Genomic DNA, 22,686 nt, shown 5'->3' with positions numbered 1-22,686 from the left:
CATATCTAAGTGCCTCATGACTACTTATTGCCAAAATTCTGCGAGAATGAAATGATGTTTATCATTCCTTGCGGTAACACTCAAGTTTAGGAAATGGTTGTCTGTAATTAGTTCGATCGACCACGCTTGTCAGCATCCCGCCCAGCCTTCAACCGCCTCCTCGTCCTTCCGAGCGCGCTGGCTGGGCGCTCAAGCTTATGATGAGGTTTGCCATAACTTTTCGAGCATTCATTCAGATACCCAGCGAGACGTCGACCAAACATAAACTCCATCAAGTGCCGACGACGGGTCAAGAAAAAGTCGTGTTCAACTACCTCTAAGCGGCGTCACAGATGAGACAGAGCCATGGGCAGTTGTTGTCTTCTCACTCCTCGTGTTCTCCATATCAGGAGAGAGGAGATAAGGTAATGTCCAGCGTGAACCAGGGACAAGTTGAAGACGAGGAGCAGGGACGATTTCAAGTATTCATGACACGAGGCGTCTCTCCTTGGCTACGGGGGCTTTGGGCCTTGAACCAGATCAAGTCAACTTGCTAGGTGAACATGTGGACCCAGCGAGCGAGTCGGATATCATCCTATCCCTCTTTCGTCTCACATACGGGAGCTTCCTCGCTCCAGACTCCATGTATCACGAGCCAGAACGTGGGTTCTGATGCTACAGCCTCACAAGGCGGGCAGTAAGACCACCCAAACTATATGCCCTCATTCACCCCGCCTCGTAGCTCATCGCCTCAGGATCTTATCAACCAAAACCATCCTCACATCTCACCGCACTGCGCGATGACAACGTCCTGGTTCGGCTGGTCCTTTCCGCGGTACCCCGTCTTGGTGGCCTCCATCATCTTGACAATGTCCATACCGTCGACAACCTTGCCAAAGACGACGTGCTTGTTGTCCAGGAAGGGCGTCGGGACGGTGGTGATGAAGAACTGGGAGCCGTTTGTGTTGGGTCCGGCATTCTGTTAAGACGTCATTATTAGTCTAGGTATCATAATCGCCAATTTCGTCACGTTGCAGTGAGTTGGTCTCAAATTCGGAAAGTAGGTTCTTGACGTACAGCCATGGAGAGCAGACCGGGCTGGTCGTGCTTCAGGTTGAAGTTCTCATCGGCGAACTTGGAGGTGCCGTAGATGCATACCGAGCCGGTACCGTCGCCATTCAGGAAGTCGCCGCCCTGGCACATGAAGCCTTGAATCTGTAAGACATTGTCCGTCAGCCGTTGCACCGTTTTCAACTATCTTCACATGACCTTCCCCCTTCAGTGTCCGGTCCGGAGATTGAGTAAGATGGCTGGCAGTGTTACGTAGAAAGATGACTCACGATACGATGGAACTTAGAGGCCTTGTAGCCCTGCGGACGACCCCGAGCATCCTTGGACTCGCCGGTGCAGAACTGACGAAAGTTCTCGGCTGTCTTGGGGACTACATCCTTGAAGAGCTCGAACGTGATGCGGCCGAGTGGTTCACCTAGAGACAATACCGAAGAAGCGTTAGAGAGAAACGGTGCAAGTCAAAGGATGGATAGTAAAGACATATTCCCAGGCTTTGGGGCTTTGGGAATGACGGCCGGGCAGATTCGTAGACCGACAGATCAGGGCCACACCGAAGAGCCGAAGCACACCAGCAGCTCGGAGCCCCGGAGCCGGGATTGCCTGAGCCGCGATGCTCAACCGCCGGTGGTAGCGTCTTTGTGGCCAAGAGGGGACAAGTTTCCAAGTCCAAGACCCTAGACTCATCTGGACAACGACAACCTAGCTCGTTCGTGGACAAGAGTGCCCAGCATGTAAGGCAGAACCTTGCGGGGGTCCGTCTCTCTCGGCATATGCACACGTGCACGATGCCTTCGAATAGCTTCGTGGCCCCAAGACTTCAAGAGGCCAAGGACGACAGAACAGTCCATGAGACTCGTCCCCCAAGCACCCCGGCCAAGACATGAGGAAAAATTGAGCCCCCCGACGGCGAATGATTTGATACATACCACCAAGTGTGATGTCGAAAAAGACCCTATTGACGCAGGCTTCTGTATTAGCTCACTTCCTTGTACAACTCAAATCAAAAAAAGGGTGAAGACTAAATCACTCTCGGGGTAGTGGACTGCCACCGGCTCCCGTGTACTTGTTCACATATCAGCGCAATAGGGGCTGGCTTTCCCACCTCTACCATTGAAGCTCGAGAGGCTGTTGAGGAGGGTGTGGACGCCGAGAGCTCAGCCACCGCCACCGCTTCGAGATGACTGCGGCCCCTCCCCTCTCAGAATCACTAGGCTAGGTGTTGGCGAGAAGCGGTGAAAGGCACAGCGAGGCGTGAGTGGGATGAGAGATGGAGAGGCGGATTTGGATATCCACCGAGAATGCCGCGCGCGCGGTAAGGGGTTCCTGAGAGAAGAAAGAGGAAGAAACTTAGACTTACAGCGGGTTGCCGGATTCCGGGAGCTTCGTGGGAGGCATGGCTGGGGGTGGTTTTGGGGGTGGTAATCTAGCCGTAGGTCGGTCGTGTGGGAACGGGGACAAGGAAACAAACGAAAGGGGAAAAAAAGTAGACTCGGCCCCAGCTGCAGCTGTTTCTCTTCCGTGGACGCCGGCGGGGTAAGTGGGCTAAGGTATGTTGAAAGGCGGGGGGGAGTTGTTGAGACTTGGAAGCCAGGCGGTGGATGAATTCGATATCCAAGAACTAACGGTATGGATTACGGGAAACTTCTGTCAATCCACGCCGTGGATTCGTAGGCCCGCACCTGTCCTGCACCTATGTGGGGCCGCCCAGCCCGTCCAAAGTGCGGAGGGCAACGCACGCACCTGAGCCGAGTTGTCGGAACCCGGGCAGGATAAACCTTCCATAGGTTCTTTTGGAAGAGAACTTCGCCAACGACAACGACGACGACGCTGCACTACCTAAGGTACTCCGTACTCCTCCAAATCTTGGCACCTCAGCTTTCCTGCCCAGCTCTCCCGGGCGACTGGATGGGGATTGTCAGCGACATGCAGACCCCAGCCCGCTGGTGCGGAGGCACCTACCCAAACGGGCCAAAAACGAGGCTTTACTTGTCCTCCGGGGTATCGGGTTGCTGGCAAAATGCCTCAAATGCAGCGAACATGCAAGCCACACTGAATCCGAACTCCGCATCAGAGGAACGTTCTTTACACGTATCGTTCGGTTCATTGTTGTGTTTGGAGATGCAGTGATCAGCTCGCAACGGCTTCCGAGTACCGTCTTGCTGGAACCTCCGAGGATAGTGGTCGTGCCTCGACCGACTAGCAGGACAAGCTGACCGTCATATTATCAATATTGGTACTCTACGGACGTACTCCAGGTTGCTCTCATCCAATAGAAACAAACCGCTGGACTGTCACAAAGGTATCGTCTTCCATTGACTCTGCCGATTCTATAACGATCCTGCCGCATGGGCAGTGGATAAGGTTTTATACACCGGCTTCGATGTGTAAATCACCCCAACAATCCACCGTATGAGGACCCTTCATGCGTCACAGATTTGCCCAGACCAGCAAGCCAAGGGGCTCTCCATGCAAGATCGATTTCCAGGGAAGCACAGGGGTTACTGGCGATCGATGATCTTGGTTAGAGAAGGAATGACCAAGTTGGAGGCCGAGTACCTCGAGAACCCCAAAGATGTTTCCCCCTCTGGTCCCCATAGGCTAAGAAACAATTCGGGATGGTCAGAATGAGCGCTCGCGCCTTATCACCAACAGCGGTTGACTTTGAAAGACAACATCAGATCCATTCCAGATGCCGGTGACCTTTCATCACACTGAGTTCGCAACGTTCAAAACACAGGCTTCTTTACAGAAGCCTAAACCATCTCTGAAAAGACCGTGAGCGATTGCTCACGGAGTAACCTATCCCCCCGTCGCGCGAGGGACTCCATCCGCCTCATGTAAGCTGCCACATCGTAAGTATTGTCCACATCTCGAGCCGGACCCCAAAAATCAAGACAATGATCACGAAGAGTAATCGTCAAGTCACGGGCAACAATGCTGAATATATGGTCATACGAGACACCGCGAGAAAAAGGAAAATAGCACAGAGTTCCCTCGTTTGCTGCATCACGCCATAAACAGGAAACATGATGGGGGGATCATCAACCCACCCGCTCGTAGCTGTAGTACATACTGAAAACTTTAGCTTCAACCATGATAGACGAGCTGACCGCTTGGTGCATCGCAGGCTGACTTGGCTAGGTAAGTACCAGTTTGAAATAGCGAAGAAGTTCAAGCTCGATGCCTGGGTACATTTGGAACCATTCGTGTTCGTTCTCATGTAGAGAGACGTAGAAAGCAATGCAGAGCCATCACGGCAAGATGATTAGCCCACTCGTCAAGCAGACATCAAGCCTCCTTAAAATCGAGGCATGCTTGACCAAACCTCGCCAGGACAGAGAAGCGGATATCCTCCTACATCCGAATCGCAGCCTATGCCAGGGTAAGCTCCGTGTGCGCCTCATCGCCAGCAACCTTCACAACCCTCGCCATCACGCCCGACTCAGAACGTCGGCTTCATTCAGCTAGAAAGACCGAGTAACGAAATCCGGTAGGTTTCACCACCACCGCCGTCGAGATTCGTCCACCAGCTCAAAGTAAGTTGTACGTCTAAAGAAACGCCGTTACTGCATGCAGCAGACTTGACGGCGGGGGTCGTTGCGCCGAGGGAACGCGGCGAGATGAGCCGAGATTCTCTCTCTTCCCCTTCACCGATGATGCCCAGCAGAAACGAAAAGGGAGGGTTTTGGAGAGCATGCCAAACCTCACGGTTGCTTTTTCAAACCGGCCACACACACAAACACATACACCCCGGACCCGTAAAATTCTCGGATGAGCCGTCTCCCGATCGGCCGTCGTCCGTGCCGAGGCCGGGGGTCGCCGAAGATATAGTAGCCTTCCCCGGGGTGGGCTGTCTGCTGACGGCTGTCAAAGTGTGTCAATCTGACAAGGGAAACACAATATTGGAAAAAGGAAAAGAGGGAAAAAAAAAAGACCCGTGCAGCCCCAAATTCATGGGCGACAGGGACCCCCGGGAGGGAACTTGACTCAGGACCGCCGTGGATGAATCCGTACCTGGCAAGGGCACGCGAGACAAGACCGGTTCGGCGTACAAAAATCCTCGTGAGGTCGTGCGCTAATATTGGAAAGCATATTCCGTACGCAGTAGAGGGAGAACAAGAACAGCAATATATTAAGCTTCTTCAACTAAAAAGAAATATAGGGAGAGAAAGCTTGATGTTGTCGCACTTGAAACAATAGATCAGCCACAATGCGCTACCTGGGCGCTCAGCCTTCATGCTTCCTCTGGTAATTAGAATTCCAACGGTCAAGGGGGTAGATAGAAGTTCGCGAACCAGCAAGTGGTCTACCGAAACCAGACTGTTCGACCGCTCGAGCAGCTGTTCTGATGAATCCTCAATTCGTGGATGGGCACCGCAGCCCCACGCAAACCGTCCATATGTCATTGGTCGCGTGGTTTTCTCCTTGCTCTGCTGCCCTTACCTCGCATCTTACATAACCCACCGCGGCCAGAGGTCCTCTCGAATCGGAGCGAACATCGCGCAGAGAACCCCGCGTCTTTTGGCTGCACTACAGCTGCAGCTCCAGCTGAAGCCCGGGGTTGAAAGTGAGGAGAAGCCCCCCGTACCCATATTCCAAGGGTACCAAATGCAGAAGGCCGCGTCACGGAAGTCGGGTTTAACAGAAGATAGTCTACTTTTGCCAAATGCCCAGCCTCTCTTGGCTGAGGCTTGGGGGCTACGAGAGTGGATGAGGACACCAAACTCGACGATATTGAAGAGAATCGTTGCCCCTCTCCAAGTTTCCCGCGGCGCCAGCCTTCGCGCACATATGCCGCATCGCGACGACCGCGTGGAAAGTCTGGAATGCTCGGAACGCTACCAGGCACTTGGGTTTTCGCCGTGGACGATTTGGGGGAGATTTGAATTGCTCGCCGGAAATCGAACTGATCGACGGGAGCGAACTGAAGCGTCTGACAGGCTGGCGTTAGCAACAAGCCCCATCAAGGACGGCTTTCCTCTTTGCCTTGCTGCCGTGGTGCGTCTGCCGCATCGCCGTTATCGCGAGCCAACCAACTCGTAGGCGAAAAAAGTCCAGACTCCCCCCGGATGGCGCGGCGTTGAAGATCGACAGCACCAGAGCAGGGTGGAGCGGGTGAAGAGGGGGCCGGGCTCGGGCGACAAAGCAGCCTGTCGTTCCATAGAAAATGATCTCATGGAATGCTGACGATCCAATAGTAGGCTCAGGTCTCGTTGTGATTCGCGAAAACAGGACGTTTCGACCTTCACACTCCCGAGGGCCTCACACATTAGGGGCCTGTATATTTTGTTTCGGGCGCGGTTCGTTACCACTAGATCCACACATGGCCCGCTGACAGGTCACCCACGATACGAGTCTATCAATACGGAACCAAATCGCGTTGCTAACAAGCAGAGGACCGCAGTTGTAGCTTGTAGCCAGGTACGTCGTAGACACACCGCACATGATCACCAAATATCTTGAATGCCGATGTTCAGTAGTGGCTGGGGGGCGACTGGGAGATATTGGAGGCGTGGAATGCGATCTGGGATCGGCAAGCCTTCTTTCAACGTTCAATGGCGTGTCTGCACAGCCCTGCGCCAGCTGTTTTCCGGGGATTGAAAGTCAAATCGATGATGACCTTGATGACAAGAGAATATCCTCATTCCTGCGCGGCGAAGATAAGCATCTGGCCCCCGCGAAAATTGTGGCCTTACAATACGACCACCGAGTTACGAGACAACTCGTGCCGCCCACTCGCAACGAAAGCGGGCAGGCGAATTAGTTAGTGTTCTCGTTGGCGCCATAAAGCGCGGGAAGGAAAGGAAAACTAAGTCAGATGGCCCCCAAAGACAGACCTAGATGTGCGGCTCGGAAGGCTCCGGGGTTGAACGTCGAAATCCGCAAGACCCGGAAGCAAAAGGTTATGGCGTGGTTGTTGCCGGCGGCCAGGGCAATCCGATGAATTTCATTCCGACGGCGAGGGGCATCTACTGATCCGTCTGCAACACCCCGGGTCCGATAGAAGTTGATCGACATTATTCTGCCGCGGATGCTTTGATGGCATGATCCCAGTTGCACACACAGGCTCTGTTAACAGCCGCCCCGCGTACCAGCCTCCCAACTTTCGAGCCTCTCGAGGGTATGATAGAATTTCCCTCATAGACGTGGAGAGTAGGCTGTGAGATCTTTCTAGTGAACCATAGAAACTTGGCTTACAGCGGGCGTTCTGTTGTAATTTGGGGCGCAGACGTGTTCGAAGCGACCGCAACCATACTGCATCGTAGGCTTAGTTTTCGATGGAAGCTTGAAAGCCCAGAATATTCGGTATACAAATACGGAGTACGCTGCAGACGAAGACCGGGAATGTTCTGGTTTGGCCGGGAGCCAAGCCGTTTTCGTCGCCGTCATCAATGGCGGGGATAAGTTGGTGTGTCCGGATTTGACGGCACTCACCTTCGGTCAGCGTCATTAGTCGAAGCAGCCCCCCATTGGAGCGGGCCAGTATCCCCAGACGCACTGTGAAAAGACTATTTCCTCGTACTGTTGTCCTGTTAGTCACGGATCAATCGGCTTGTCTTTGCGCCTGTTTCCCCAGTCGAGACAGCTTGATACAATTCCGAAGAAGCGAAGTTGTAGTTTGGTCGTCGTACTGATAGTATGATTTAATCACTGATAACGCTAGGGAGCTCATTTTCACGATTTGGCGGTTCAATGGCAGTCATGTAAGGTACTAAGGGAAGTCTTCATGACATCGATTTCGTCGTCCCCAGGAACAGCAGTGGTCCCATGGAGATCAAGCTTTCCTAGGTGGGCGCCTGAGCGTTTTCCAGGGGCTTTGGTTCTTGAGACGGAGCAAGACACAACAGCGTCTAAGAGAGCCGTTCACTGACCAAAGAATCGTAAGGTTGTTCGTGTCGTGGCATCTGATAATAAGATGTGTGAGACATACATGTGTCGTGTTGCCTGAGCAGTAGGTACTCAGTTCAGATACTCTGGTAGTAGTGCTCTTGCGCTTTCGTGTCTGACATCTTGACCTGGCACCCTGGGGAATACCGACTGCCAAAGCAGCGGTCTAGTGCTCGGACTGGCTGAGGTGGCACTGACAACGATTAGACGTGGCCGAGTGAGTGCATCTTCTCGAAATGCTGGCGGTAGGGTCCGAGGAGTCAATTCGACTGTGTAAGGAGGGCGACACATTGACAAACGCTTGAATCAAGCAAGCCCACACTGCCGATAGAGTCGTCGTGGCGAAAAAGCGTCGTCCTTGTCCGTGATGCTGAAACATTGAGAAGATGGGGTGAAATGAATTGCCCGTCGGCCCTAGCGTTCCGAAGCTGGCCATCTGGTTTTTCGAGTGGTTGCAGCGTGCAGCGGTAGCCAGCCAGCAAGTCGTTACTCGCCATGAACAATAGTTCGTGGCTATTATTAATTGTTCTCGCGACCTTCAGACCGTCCATTTCGTCGGAGCGCTGCGCTGAGATGCAGGTTCTATTAATGATCATGTCTGAGATGTTGAGACGTATTCCAGACGAGGGACAGTAAGGACGTCGTATTCCGTGCCAGGAGATTGAGTTATTGCTTTTCGTCGTATTGGACGGATACGTGCGTGTTGTGCTTCTTTTTTCTCTCGCTCTCTCTTTCTTCCTCGCATGTCCCTATGCGGGATGTGCCAGGGGTTAGTCGCCAATGTTGGTGTTGAAGATTTGAAGGCTTGCTTGGTAGGTATGTTGCTTCTCCCGGGCCGGGGTAGCCGTACCTCGAATTGGTGCCGCGTTCCCTACACACCAATACACAGTAGAACGTCAGAAACGAGATACACACGGATTAGTGATGGCGTGCTCGGTTGCTCCCATCTGCAAGGCACAACCCAGCGCTCAACTCCGACTTTGTACAATCCGATGGCTCGTCTGACACTGGCTTGACTCGGTGATATGGATCCATGTGCGCCATGTCCGGGGCTGGGAAAACCAAAGCACTCTAAGTTGGAAGAACCCTGTTCGTGAGGACAAGGATGAAGCGACAGAATGATGCGCCATGGCTGCAAAAAGAAAGCATAGAAAATTCAACAGGTAGACGTTGGTTGCTCCGGCCATGTTCCGTACAAGCGGCTGATAATCGTAGGTTGCAATGGCTATTGGGGATGCCCATCTAGGTACCTGCTGGTCGTATGCCTTTCCGTTTCAATGTCAGGCGTGAGCGAATATGCTGGCAGTTCAGTTCCAGGAGGTATGATCGTGAAAGAGACATCAAACCCTCAGACACGCGGCTCCAGACAGCTGGACTCGGGCGATCGTTTGGCGAGAGACGAAACAACCGAGCAGTCATATCCTACTCTGACCCTTGTCGACTTTGCTTCTGGCGTAAGCCGCTAGGTGCTTGCTTCTGCTGCTGCAATTCTCCGTTGGGTTATCGCCGCATGGTGCCGCGGTCTTTCCCTTCCATCGTCCGGCGCCGCATCCCCACAGCATCCCCTGCTTTCTTTTGGAGGCATCGCCAGAGCATCGGCCTGGGCCGCCGGAGGGCGGATGGCGTTGACGATGCGCACCGCGGGCTAAAGCTGACCGGTAGCCTAGTACCCGGCCGTAGCGGTGCGGGATTTGGCTTGGTTGCAAAGACAAAGGGGAACAAAGAAGACGACATTTTGCATGGTCGGCTGTTCATTACCCATGCCTGTCGAGAACCGAGAAATGATGATTTGCCGAGGCTTTGGAGGAAGTTGATGTTGGAACTCAAATCATGAACGGGCAAGTGGGCGAAATGGAAGCTGAGGGCACGGATGATTTATCCGACGTGATATCAGCAAGGGAAAGAAACCCCTTCTTCTTCAGAAGCAGTGTCAGCAGGCCCGAACGGTATTGGTGTTCGTGACTTGAGGTGGTGTTGCGGTGCAGGTTGTGCGGGCGCGACAGGCAGACTCTTTGGAATTTCAGGCGCCTTGATGGCAGGTACGCACTACCTTGAGCTAAGGCAACATCAGGCAGTTCGGCAGTGGTATACGGTACCTTGCGTGTCAGATCAGCATCATGCTGGGCCCCTTGATTCGATGCGAGATTTCTCTACCTAGGATAGGGGTAGAGGGAATCCGATAGGGTGCGATTTGCAGTATCAGCCTCATGACGGCAGCGGGAACGACGACAAAGAACCAACGGGTTGACCGAGATGAAGAGGAGAATCGGATTGTCCATCACGGGAAGCGGCGCTTGAGCTTTGATTTTGTGTAAAGTACCTTAGATGCTCCGTTAGTAGGGGGTTGAAGACAAGCGACGCTAAAGCCAACCTAAGCACCATGGCGGTAGCCCAGAGTCAGACTCAAGTCACTGTATCCGTCAAAAGCAGCGGGAAGAGACAATCTACGGTAAGGTAAGTCCCCGGCCAACCTTAGTTGTAGACGCCTGCTTTTGCATTTCTTATCTTGAGAACAATACGCTGGTCTTTGAATTGTTCAAGATTTTAGAAGGCCATTTTCTCAGTTTCCCCGCCGGTTCATTGCCGGTTCCCCAGTCAAGAACGAGTTCAACCATGACATTTCAAGAGAGCAACCCACTTGCTACCTATGTGAGCACTTGAGCCAGATATGACACTAGGCCCAAAAGAGTATAGTCGTCTGTCCGAGGGTCGAGTTCCATCACTCACATTGTCTCTGGCGTGGCGCTTTGTTTCCCAAAACAGACTAGACCGGGGCGTCCTACGAGCTGGGTGAAGGTGCAAACGAGGTGACTTGCAACAATTGACGGCCCTCAGACCCGTGAGCGTCCATCTCAGTCACCTACGAGACGCATGCCTTGGATTTCTACATACGTACATACGCAGTCTAATCCTTTCAAATGGCAGCGCTTTCATCCATGGTGGATTGTCTGTGCTGTCTCGGTATCTACGAAGCAGTCGGTACTGGGCACTATCCGTCCTCAGGTATGCTCAGTTTGGTCGCCCGTCTCCATGACACCCTTTCGTGCCCCTACCTGGCTTGAAGGTGTGTGCACCAGCACAGATTGGAAAATGCTAATCTGAGGCTTCGCAGTGGCACAGTGTGAGGGCAGCCAACATCCATTTCATCCAGGCCGGCGTGCAGCGTGCCAGGTTACCAACACCACCTCACAAAGAAGACCCGGTTTCTCAGCAACTCCACCTCCTTGCATACAACCCTGGCGCGGGCTAACTCATACCCTGCCCAATCCCATCTTGCAGGCCGCTTCTCCGTTCCATCGCTCTTCCCCAGTCTTTCCTTTCGCTCTGTGCCTCAGTGCCTCTTTCCTTCGTGTGCCGTGGTGCCTTCTTGCACCTTTTCAACTGGCCTACCTATTACTCCGTACACTGGGGGGTAAGGTAGGGATACTTGGGTACGTCTCTGCCACACTTTGCTCGGTTTGGTTTGGCGGCCCTTGGGGTGTCTGATGTGTCTCGTCTGGGCTGGGTGGTCCTTCCTCCACTCCTCTTCTTCCTTCCCCTTCGCACTTACCCGCCCATCGCCTTGTGGTTCCCACTTTTTCGCTGCGACCGGGCTGTGTTACGCTCTTACTGTCCGTCAGAGTTCCATGTCCTGTTCCATACTTATCCCACTCCACCTGCACTCTCCCTCCCTCCGCACTCTCTTGCCTGCTTTTGTCAACCTTCCCCAACCACCATCCGACATCGTGTCGTGATTCTCCTCTTGTTTCAATTCACTCTACTCACCACGCCTCCCACGGCTTGAGAGTAGATTGGAACCAAGACTCGTATACAGAAGGGAATAATATCTCTACGAGACGCAATTTCCTTCGTTACTCGATCGGATTGTATCGATTGCACGCCGCATGCGAACGGGGGTTCAGGTCGACCATTTCCGTCCGTAGTTGCTGTTTTCGGCTTTCCGGTTTCAAATCAAGGCAGTCACTTAACCTAGCCACACCCATCTCTCAACTCCATGAACTCGACTCTCTCCCGACCGTGAGTTTTCTTTCGGCATCACCTCCCAACGGTGTTCGACTTCTCAACTGCCAGGACGTGGATTTCGACTGCTAGATCGCCGTCAAAATGCCTGCCATTGATCAGGTCTTCGTCGAGGTCTCCCACCTCGTGGTGCGGCAGCTCTCTTCGACCTCGGGGGCCTTGTCCGCTACGCCATCTGCACCATTCAGCGCCGACCCTACGTCGACTCTCAACGATGCCACGAGTGTAATCCAAACGACCACCGACAACCCGACGCCTACCAGTAACTCGGGCAATGGAGGAGGAGGGGGCGGCAATGGTGGCTCCACGAGCTCCCCTCTGCTCTTCTTCGTCGCCCTGGGCTTTGGAGTAGTTTTTACGAACTTATGGTTAGCCTGCTTAAGACTTGACTATACCCGCTCAATAACCATCTAACACCGTCTCTAGGATCATCGTTGGCGTCAAGTACTGCTTCCGGTACAATGCTCGTAATCGTGCTATGCGTCTCAACGAGGATGGCGAGCCCATCAATCTTGAGAACATGCCTCGCCCGCACCGTAGGCGCCGCGAGAAGAAGTTAATGACGATGGATGAGGTCAACGACAAATTCCCTATGACAAAGTACAAGACATGGGTATCTGAGCGGGCACGAGAGGGCCTGCCTACCGCCGGCGGTGTTTCTGCGCCTCCCAGTCGGGCGAACAGTCTCCGATCTGTCGATGGAATTGTACCTGAGCTGCCCTCGAAAGAGCGCGAGTCGATTGAAGATCGCCCCGCTACCGCCGCCGGGAACAAAGCCATCGCCGAGAAACCTACCGAAGATGCTGCGAAGAAGGACGGAGACACCTCGACTACGACTGCCAATGCCGATGCTACTCAGACCACCCCGACTTCTGCCACTCATCTCCAGCGTGTTCATAGTGAGGAGGAGGACGAAGACGATGAACACATCAATGCCGCCGTTCCGCCTGAACTGATGGCTACCAGCGGTGATACTTGTGCCATTTGCATTGACACGCTTGAGGACGATGATGATATTCGCGGACTAACATGTGGCCACGCTTTCCATGCTGTCTGCGTTGATCCTTGGCTCACCAGCAGAAGGGCCTGCTGTCCTCTGTGCAAGGCCGACTACTACACCCCCAAGCCCCGACCAACCCCTGGCGAAGGAGATCCCAACGCTACAGGCGACATGGCTCGCACGGCATCGCGTACCAACATGCCTAACGCCCCTCCAGCTGCGTGGTACAACTTGAGCGGTTCACGATTTGGTCTGGGGGGACGAAACAACGGCAACCGTCGTGGCAACAACCGACCGGACCGTCGTCCTCGTACTCGTCAACAGGCTCCGCCTGCCTCAAACCACAACACCTCGCAAGCCTCGCCGACTACTGCAGAGAACCAGGAATCTCGTGGTCTTCTCTCCAACATTAGGCTGCCTGCCTTCCGCAACCCCCTCCGACGCGGTGGCGATCAGCAAACTCCATCTCCGACGGCAAATGGTGCTAACGTCACACCGTCCCAACTGGAGGCTGGTACGCAGACTGCACCAAACGCAGGCACCACCACGGCCATGACTGAGGCACGGTGACTGCCTTTTTGATGACTGTATCACCTACCAAGGCGAACGCGATTTTGTTTTTTATTGTTGTGCTACTCATGTACATCATACCCCCGAGACCAATTTGCAGATCTCAGCATAGACCTGCGATGTTTATTGCATTATATATGCAACACGACGCCGCTTTTCATACCCATACTTTACATACAGACGGAGTGGGATTAGGCCACATGGGCCAACGGAGGAGGAGGGTGGTGGACCAGGCCGCGCTGCAGCAGAGGCAGGTTTGCATCGCAGGCACACGGGACCTGTTTTGGTTTGGTTTCTCTGGAATTACAAGGGGAGCGGCGGAGTTGCGGCGATTAAGGCATCACTCGTCACGGAATAATGACAATCAAAGTTAACGTACCAACTTACTTGCAGACCACTTGATTGAGAATTGTGATTATGAATGTATGTGATTTTATGATTCAAGCCCGCAGCGTATAATGGCACAATATTGAAACCATGAAGGACGACGTGGATTCTTTGATAGTGACACATGCTTCGCCCCGAAAAGGGTATTTGAGCAACGTTATGGTATTAAAGCCCCCCCTTTTGCCTGGCCAAGTAGTAAACCAGGAACTCTTGTATGGATTTTTCTGCGATTGGTGCATGCTGAAAGATCACAACTAAAGATACGATCCCTTCTGAAACCGGCCACCAAAGTCTTTTGCTTTGTTGAGCAACTCTCTCCTCTGCGCTGTCCCAATCTTGCCTCCCAGGGACATGTCCTTCTCCTTGTCGAAAGCCCTTTTGCTGGGGTCATCTTCCTCCTCCTCGTCCCTCCCAGGCTTCGCGCCGTGCTTCTTGTTTGCCTGGTGCTCCTCGTACATGCTTTTGCCCCGCGCGCTCGCAATGTTCTCGCTGATGCGTCTCTCCCGCTCCGTTTCCTCCTTGGTCCGGCGCGGCTGCTGGCTTCTTTCGTTGCCCGCGGCCGTCGGATCGCCGCGGCCGAGGACCGCGTCCTCGAGGCGTTTGCGCTTCTGTTCTGGCGTCTCGGTCCATATGCTGCTGATGCCTCCTCCGCCTCCTCCCGCGGCGGCGGAGGATTTCCCGCTGGCGAATTTGCGGTTCTTGAGTTTTGTTGGGTCGCGTTCCTGGTAACCTGACTGCGTGGGCGGCGCGAGCATCCAGTCGTCGCGCTGCGGTGCCGCGGGGCCTTGGGATGCCGTCGCTGCTGCTGCTGCGGCGGCGGCTTGGGCTCGTTGAACGGCTGTTGTTGAGGAAGGGAGGGCCGGGCCGTAGTCGTCATCCGAGTCCGAGTCCGAGTCTGCGGCGGAGGGGCGGTGGTCTGGTGGTGGCATGGCGGGACCTATGGCTTGTTTCGGAGGAGGTGTTGGGCCTATTGAGGGCTTTGTCTTGAGGGCTTCTTGGGCTGGCGCCGATGCGCGAGGTGCTGTTGGGCCATAGCCGTCTTCAGAGTCTGAGTCGTCGAGGGGGATTTCGCTCGAGTTTGTTGGGTTTGATGGTGGAAGAGTTGGCCCGATGGAGGGCTTCGATGATGGGGTGGGATTCTTGGGTGCTGCTACGGCTGTTGCGCTCGGCGCGGTCGGTCCGAATGCATCGTCGTCGGAGTCGTCGGAGTCAAGGTCGATTTCGTTAGTGTTGTTGCGCGTATGCTTTGGTGGTGGTGAGTCTGCGCCTGGGTCATCCGGAGTGCGCTTTCTCTTTGTGAGATGCGGTGGCATTTGTGGACCAATTGAAGACATGATGAAGGATTTGTGTCTTCACGCTGGAAGGGTGGGAAGTGTTGAAGCTTGCGGCTTGCGACTCTTCTTTCGGATGGGTTGTGTTGATAGTAAACAAGTCGTCGCAAGGGGAGTCTGGGGAAGTGGATGCAAGGAGCAGAGCGAACCCGCGCTGTGATGTAACTTTGAAGGTCCACCACGGCACGGTGAGCATAAGGTACCTCAGGTACCTACTGAGTAGGTAGGTCGTAGGTAGGTACCTGATAGCGTAGTTTGCGGCCCGCCGGAGAAACCCCGGTCCGTGTTGGAGCTCTGCGTTAGTAGGCGGCAGGAACCTAGAACCTGGAACTGTAAGGTGCCCGGTCAGTGTGGGCTGTGGTGTCCAAGCTGCGTAATGCGCCTCTTTCAGAAGACAACTAGACAACCATTGACCAACAGCTCATCTTCGTCTGATAGGAGCAGGCATAGTGGGATCGTATCGTCAGAGAACACAATTTCATTCATAAGGTTCTATCAGCTTCAGTTCATAGCTTGATTGAGCCGGCTTCTTCTACGAATCCTCCCTTCCCCTAAGCACTTATCAAGCTTCCGAATCCAAAACGAACTCTCCAACCTGCGACCGCCAGCAATGCGCCTGATGAACCGCCATTGATGACCCCACCATCGAAGGAGAGAGATGATGGACCTGGAGACACAATGGCAGACCAAGACGACCGGTCCTCCGAGGACATACAAGCTTCCAGTGATGAAGAGACCGTAAAGGCCGAGAGGGAGGAAGACGGCATCGTCGGCCTTTTGGATGATGAAACCCAGACGTCCAGCAGCACACCACCGGTGACCGAGAGCGGCGCACTTCCGAATCGATACAGGGAGATTTTGCGCGAGCAAGCCGACAATGTATCCGACGAAGGCTCCGTGGATGCCGTTCCCAAGCGAGTTGGGAGCCCGATTGATTCTCTGATGTCGGTTCCTGATGATTCCCCTTCGGTTCAGGCAAGTACAGCTTCGCAGTATCCCAATGCGCTCCAACTAACCTTGTGTGTTCAGGGCTCCGTGATCTCGTCTCCGAGCAGTAGCGTCCTCCCCTCCGTGGCCTCCCGACCCGGCCTCAGCAGTCCCACCCCCTCATTCCGACCCTTCGACCGTCGCTTCCAGTCCCGCATCTCATCCGCAAGCTTCATTCACAGCCCGCGATCCTCCTCCCCCGGCTTTCTCACCGGTCACAGCCGCTCCGCTTCCCTCAGTTCAAACTTGCTAGACCGCGACGATACCGACACCCCATCTCCACCTTGGGAAGTTGTACGATGGACGAGGTTGAAGAAACTCAACGGCCAGGCCTTCTCCGAGGCTGGCAAGCGCAACTTTGGCGCCCCTACATGCATTGCTGTCTCAGCTTCGATCGTGCTGGGGACTACGAAGGGTATAATATTAATGTTTGATTACAATCAGGTCTTGAAGACCATCATCGGCCCCGGGACCAAGGCGGTCGAGTCTGGCGCCATCACCGCCATCGCAGTTTCGGCAGACCATACCACGATTGCCGGAGGCCATGCGAACGGAAACATATTCACCTGGGAGGCGAACCGAGCATCCAGGCCGTTCCTTTCCATACCACACCTTGAACAGCCGCAGCTGCAAAACCGGACTGTTGACGGACACCTACCAGGTGTTGCCGTGACCCATCTCGGCTTTCTCGGAACGAGGCACACTGCGCTCGTGTCGGCGGACGACCGCGGAATGGCTTTCTCACACCTGGCAACGAGAGGTACAGGATCCCTCGGCCGAACCGTGAAGACGACGAGGATACTAGGAAGGTATCCGAACGCTGCCCCTCCAGCCGGCAAGCCTCTCAAGCCCAGCACAGTCCTGGCATTCAGTCCCTTGCCCCTTGGCAACACGGAGCGTGCAACAGACACCATGGGCCTCACTGCAATGCTTACGCCTTATCTACTGGTCATTGTGTCCACGACACCCGTCGCGCAAACCCAACACAAATCGGCAAGGCCGAAAGACGTTGCTCACCATAGCGCCATGACTGGCTGCCTGGCGTGGTTCCCTGCCGTGAAGCTTAAGGTTCCGGATCCTGTCACAGGAAGCGATATTTCCAGAGTCAAATTGGTGTACTGCTGGTCCAACGTCTTGACTGTCCTAGACGTTGACGAGATACCGGCCGAGAACAAGGACAAACCACCGACGCTCAAGTTTAAGGCACGGAGCAGGTGGAAGTGCGAAGAAGCCATCGTTGCAGTGCAGTGGCTTAGTCGCTCGGTACTCACTGTCCTGACGATATCACAGCGCTTGATTGTGCTCGAAGACCGAACAATGCGGCAGACAGAAGGTTTCGACTTGATCAACAAGTTTATATATCATGCCGATCTCTTCTCGAAACAACTACACACCCTAGTGGAGCAATTGGACGAGGACGATACGTCTATGCATGGTGTTGTAGCTGACGCATTTTACATGAGTTTGAAGACGTACAAGGGCAAAATCTTCTTGCTTGGGTTCAACGATGTGTCCATTGGGTCGCTATCAAACTGGGCTGATCGAATCATTGCTCTTATGGAGAACGGTGACTACGTCGGCGCGATACAGCTTGGTACATCCTACTACACCGGTGATGCAGACAAGCTCACAATTGGTTTGCCTGAAGACACCTCGCTGCGACACTCAATGGTCCGCGACAAGCTCATGGAAATCATGAAAGCGTCGCTCAAATATGCCTTCACCCAGCGGCAAAAGGACAAATCAGCAGCCGATGACAACCATGTGCGGGAGCTTTGCGAGACATGCTTCACTGCCTGTCACAATGTGGGCGACGTTGATTTCCTCTTCGAAGAGATGTACGAGTGGTACGAGGACGCTGGCGTGGAGGGCATCTTCTTCGAAACCATGGAACCCTATATTCTCGACAAAAATATTACCATCGTACCACCTGCTGTTGTCAAGGCTGTAGTGACATACTACGTCACCAAAGGATGGGAGAGTCGACTCGAGGAGATCATCGTTCACATGGACACTATGACGCTGGACCTGGACCAGATCACACTGCTGTGCAAGCAGCACAGCCTCTACGATGCGCTGATATACGTCTGGAACCAGGCATTGAACGATTATATCACACCGCTGATCGACCTACTAACGTTGCTGGTGCCTCTCATGAGCAATGGTGACTACATGTCTTCCGGAAACATGGAGGATGAGATATACGGCGTGAACGCGTTGAAGATGTTCCCCTATCTCTCCTACACATTGACTGGCAGAGTATATCCTACCGGCGAGATTATGGACGATGCCACTGCCTCGAAAGCTAAGGCTGAGATTTACTGGTTTCTATTCTCGGGGAACAGTGTCACATGGCCCAAAGGCAGCGACCGACGCTTCCTTACACGGCCAGACCAGCATACAGAGCCGTCATTTCCCTATCTCAGACTGATACTGAAGTTTGATGCCCCGAGTTTCTTGAGTGCGGTGAACGAGGCCTTTGAGGATTCGTTTTTGAATGATTCGCCGGACAAGCAAGTTAACGGTGGCATCAGGGGCGACGTGCCTGAAGAGCAGATCTTTGGCCGTACGGTCGACCGTCAATACATCGTATCCATACTTCTGGAGATTATGAATCCGGCGGACTTCGCAGCCGAGGATACGATCTATCTCGATATGTTTATCGCTCGGAACCTGCCAAAGTTCCCTCAATACTTGCTCTTCCCGGGTTCTACACTTACGAAGGTTCTAACCGGACTGTGCAACTACCCCGGATCAGATCTTGCCGAAGATGCACAGCTCAGCGCCGAGTACCTCCTATCGATTTATCAACCGCCCGACGCGAACACGCTCATACCGATGTTCAAGAAGGCCGGTTTCTACCGGATTTTGAAGAGGCAATACAAGGTTGATAAACAGTATGGCAAGCTTGTCCAGACTTATTTCGAAGACCCCGCTGACCGGGACGCCGTCTTTGAATGTATCGGGGATTGTCTACGGCCACAGAGTGGCCTGAACCGCCGCCAGGTTCAAGAAGTCCTTGACGCAATCAGGAACAACGCCAGGGCGCTTATTAAGACCAATCCTGTCGAAGCGGCGAAATCTCTATCAGGGCAGCCCGCAGACATCCACCAGCATGTTTTGGATTCTGCCGAAGATGCGTTGGGGCTGCAATTCTTCTACCTCCGAACGTTGCTCGAACCAGAAAAGCGCGACGGGGAATCCCCAGCAAACCCAGACCGAGCTCTGATTGAACGCTACGTGCAACTCATGTGCAGATTTGACCCAGCTCATGTGTCTGACTATATTGGCTTGGTTCAATCTGTTAACCTCCGACTTGATGCCCTGCTTCCAACTATGGAAGAGACTGGTGTCATCGACGCTGCCGTGGTGCTAATGGCTCGAGAGGGGCAGATCAAGGATGCTATGGACAGACTTGTCAAGCACCTTGGTACGCTCGAGTCTGCCTTGCAAGGTGTCCTGACAGGCGCTCAAAACAACGACAAAGCTGGAAACTTGCAGTCAGGGGCCGAAGAAATATTGCGGGCACTACAGAAGTATGTACATGTGGGCATCTGGCTTTGTCAAGGTCAGACCAAGTCGTCGAGAAAGGCGAATGGCGTTCAAAAGAAGACGAAGCCATCAACTTCAGAGGTCTTATCACCTGATGAAGAGCTTTGGCTCAACCTGATCGACGCAGCTGTGCAGACAACCCGGCAGGTATCGTCCACCATTGAGACTACAGGAACCACTGAGAATGGCACTCTTTCTGATGACGCTCACGATGGATTTGATGATCTTGATAAGGATAAGCTTTTGGCTCTTCTGCGATCCCTCGTCCAACACACCTTTACGGCTCTCCTGACAACAACTTCTAGCCCAGCAGGAGGTCAAGGTGGGGGGAGACTTCTTACAAATGCCGGGAGCAATTTGTCATTCCTCCGCATCCTACGAGCTTTCCTCACTCGAGCCGCGGCCTCGTCGCCAAACCTCGCAGATTTGCGCTCTGTCCTGGCATCGATCTTCTCAGCCTATGCCTACGAAGAATCAATACTTCGGCTTTCCAACCGACTTCTTGAGCGAAGCCTGTTTGTAAATGTTAAGCAAGCTGTAGAACTTCGTCAACGAGGCTGGCGACCTAGGGGCTCGACTTGCGAAGCTTGTGGTCGCCGGATCTGGGGCCCCGGTGTTTCGGGAAATGTCTTTGAGGCTTGGGAGGAGAAGCAAGCGCGGGAAGAAGAGTGGAAAGCAGAAAAGAAAGCCTTGATTGTTGCTGGAGACAAGGGGAAGACGGGAAGCGGCAGCGACGTATCGCAGGCCGTATCAGACTCTAAAGGGAAGGGTAAGGCCGCGCCTGTGGCATCAGACTCCCATGTAGAGGCGGACGAGGCGGCGCCTGAAGAAGGCGCAGAGTTACAGAGCGAAGTTGTGGCGAAACCGAGAGAGCAGCCGCTGGGACCGTTGGTCGTTCTGGCTTGCAGGCATATTTATCACCAGAGCTGCCTAGACGCCTACCAGTCCCGGCCGGAGGTTGAGGGGAAAACGCGGGCGGAGACTCATGCGAGGGAGTACAGGTGTCCGATTGATGGATAGACTTGGGGTGTATCTTTTGTGCACTAGGCATGTACAAATTTCATGAATGAATGAGACTTTCGATGGGCGAACTATACCGAGGCCTGGAAAATACTACCAACGCGTGGCCTTTATCGGTCTGACAAGACCGCAAGTGTATGGTTTCGAAAAGCTGGCGAGCTCTGCACTGTACATCGTGACGACAAGGCAGTGCCGAGACTGGTTCCAAGGTATGAGCGCTTCAAGGCCCTACATCGCTTATCAGACCTCCCGGTAGCAGCGCACCCTCGACTATGTGTCAGGCTCCCAGGAGGGGATGCCTGTCTTTCTTAACAATGTTAGTCAAGTCGTCGTTGGTAATAGTCTTTCGCGCACAGGCCAAGCCGACTGCGGTATTCCGGAAGATATTGTTGGCGGAGGTGCGGGGCCGGTGGGATCCGTACTAGAGGCGGGCGGGCTTCCGGGACTGGTCGGGGCGGAAAGAGGGGCGCCGGTGCTTGAGCGAATGTCCGGGCCCTTGGCTCTCCCGTCACCTTGCTCCCATTTACTACATGCTCACTTTGCGAGTCTTCTGATTTGGAGACACTGCAGTCCACGAATTTATCTGAATAAATGTAGGGCCCTAGATTGCTTGATTCCGCGCTCGCGGAGCGGGCGCTCCAGAGCGTCTTTGGGGGCCGGGGGTTTGCTTTTGAAACACGGGCCTTGCCTATTCCAGCAGGTTGTGCATCGTGGTATAATTATGAGGGGTTGTCTATTGATTGGCAAGGGCAAGACTGTTATGGCGCAATTGGTTTTTCTGTGGAAGTTCATCTTCTTGGGAAATGTGCATGACTTGGTGTTATCATTTGGTATGTTGATATCAGCATCTTGGAAATTGGAGGGACTGATTTGCATTGAGTACGTAACCCCAGAAATACCAGAACAAAAGCCGTCTTCTAAATGTACCTTAGTTTGTCAAGGGCACGTCAATAGTGAGCGTTCTGTTATACCGAGTTTAAAGACTGGGTAAACCCGATCTAGCGAAACCCCATTTAATAGCCATGGAGGTTTTGTGGGCAGCATATAAGAATTGCCGCAATGACCTGCCCATCTCTTGGTTCTCCTTTCGGGACTTGGAAGCAGGATAGCGGAGCGGGCGCCATTTACCATGTCACCATGTGTTCCTCGTGAGTCGTTAGAGGCCCACCGAGATCCTTGCGCCGATCCGGACTTTCCTCTTACAGTATCGTACACGGAACCCTCTCGTTTTCGGTGCTCTCTTGAAGGTGTTTTCTGACTTTGCATTTCTCTAGCGGGCAGCTCCGGCTCTCTCAAGCAGTGTCAACTGCTTATTGATCAGACGGGTACGATATTTGATAACCAGGTCGTCCTTTCCTTGTCTTTGTTAGGGGATAGGAGCTGATGGGTTGTGGCAGCAATTCAGCACGAGGTTGAATGCAGTATTGCGAAGCAAGCGCGTATGGCATCCCTGTCAATCAGGCTGCTGACTGCCAATGCGATCAACAGCGTATGCCGCGAGAGGGCGCCTGTCAGCGAGGGCATGAAAGCCGGCAGCCCCATGTCAAGCCTTTGGGATCGGCATGTGAATGCAACATGCAGCCCGATGCGGTCAATGGCATGTTCCAGCTCCCATGTATGTTGTGCCCATGAGCCAACGACTATCGTAAGGCGGTGCAAAAAAGCGCGAAGCCAAAGAAGATTGCGGTGCGGGCTATGGAAAAGGCCATGCCAATAAGGCAATATCGCGAATGTCACCCGAGTCAACAAGGGTCCTGAGAGGACCGACTATTCCGAAGGCGGGGGGTTTTCTCAGCGGTACTTTCACGCGCATTTCCACCAGTGGCACCAGCCCGTGGGTCGTGGGAACTGCCCAGTGGAATCCCCCGGCCGATATTGTTC

At 53.8% G+C, this 22,686-nt stretch overlaps 6 protein-coding genes across 6 annotated transcripts; 4 read left to right on the top strand and 2 right to left on the bottom strand.

Moving 5' to 3' along the window:
* Positions 1–757: 757 nt before the first annotated feature.
* CABS01_09295 (cyclophilin type peptidyl-prolyl cis-trans isomerase/CLD) lies at positions 758–2,445 on the bottom strand (the record flags this gene model as incomplete). Its single annotated transcript, XM_060542652.1, has 5 exons — positions 758–958; positions 1,057–1,194; positions 1,320–1,465; positions 1,602–1,684; positions 2,408–2,445. 5 exons carry the CDS (start codon positions 2,443–2,445, stop codon positions 758–760), a joined length of 606 nt encoding a protein of 201 aa, XP_060400379.1.
* Positions 2,446–6,605: 4,160 nt separating this feature from the next.
* CABS01_09294 (uncharacterized protein) lies at positions 6,606–6,994 on the top strand (the record flags this gene model as incomplete). The annotated part of the gene is made up of 2 exons (XM_060542651.1): positions 6,606–6,813; positions 6,882–6,994. The coding sequence occupies 2 exons, from the start codon at positions 6,606–6,608 to the stop codon at positions 6,992–6,994; spliced, it is 321 nt and encodes a 106-aa protein (XP_060400378.1).
* A 2,221-nt stretch (positions 6,995–9,215) lies between these two features.
* On the top strand, positions 9,216–9,900 carry CABS01_09293 (uncharacterized protein; the record flags this gene model as incomplete). Its single annotated transcript, XM_060542650.1, has 2 exons — positions 9,216–9,392; positions 9,736–9,900. The coding sequence occupies 2 exons, from the start codon at positions 9,216–9,218 to the stop codon at positions 9,898–9,900; spliced, it is 342 nt and encodes a 113-aa protein (XP_060400377.1).
* Positions 9,901–12,042: 2,142 nt separating this feature from the next.
* Positions 12,043–13,528, top strand: CABS01_09292 (uncharacterized protein; the record flags this gene model as incomplete). Its single annotated transcript, XM_060542649.1, has 2 exons — positions 12,043–12,326; positions 12,385–13,528. 2 exons carry the CDS (start codon positions 12,043–12,045, stop codon positions 13,526–13,528), a joined length of 1,428 nt encoding a protein of 475 aa, XP_060400376.1.
* A 641-nt stretch (positions 13,529–14,169) lies between these two features.
* CABS01_09291 (uncharacterized protein) lies at positions 14,170–15,249 on the bottom strand (the record flags this gene model as incomplete). Its single annotated transcript, XM_060542648.1, has 1 exon — positions 14,170–15,249. One exon carries the CDS (start codon positions 15,247–15,249, stop codon positions 14,170–14,172), a length of 1,080 nt encoding a protein of 359 aa, XP_060400375.1.
* A 675-nt stretch (positions 15,250–15,924) lies between these two features.
* On the top strand, positions 15,925–20,805 carry CABS01_09290 (vacuolar assembly/sorting protein VPS8; the record flags this gene model as incomplete). The annotated part of the gene is made up of 1 exon (XM_060542647.1): positions 15,925–20,805. One exon carries the CDS (start codon positions 15,925–15,927, stop codon positions 20,803–20,805), a length of 4,881 nt encoding a protein of 1,626 aa, XP_060400374.1.
* Positions 20,806–22,686: the final 1,881 nt, after the last annotated feature.

The sequence above is a fragment of the Colletotrichum abscissum genome (assembly GCF_030869225.1).
Source record: "Colletotrichum abscissum strain IMI 504890 chromosome Unknown Scaffold_22.1, whole genome shotgun sequence".
Lineage (NCBI taxonomy): Eukaryota > Fungi > Ascomycota > Sordariomycetes > Glomerellales > Glomerellaceae > Colletotrichum > Colletotrichum abscissum.
This window is presented reverse-complemented; position numbering and strand designations above follow the sequence as displayed.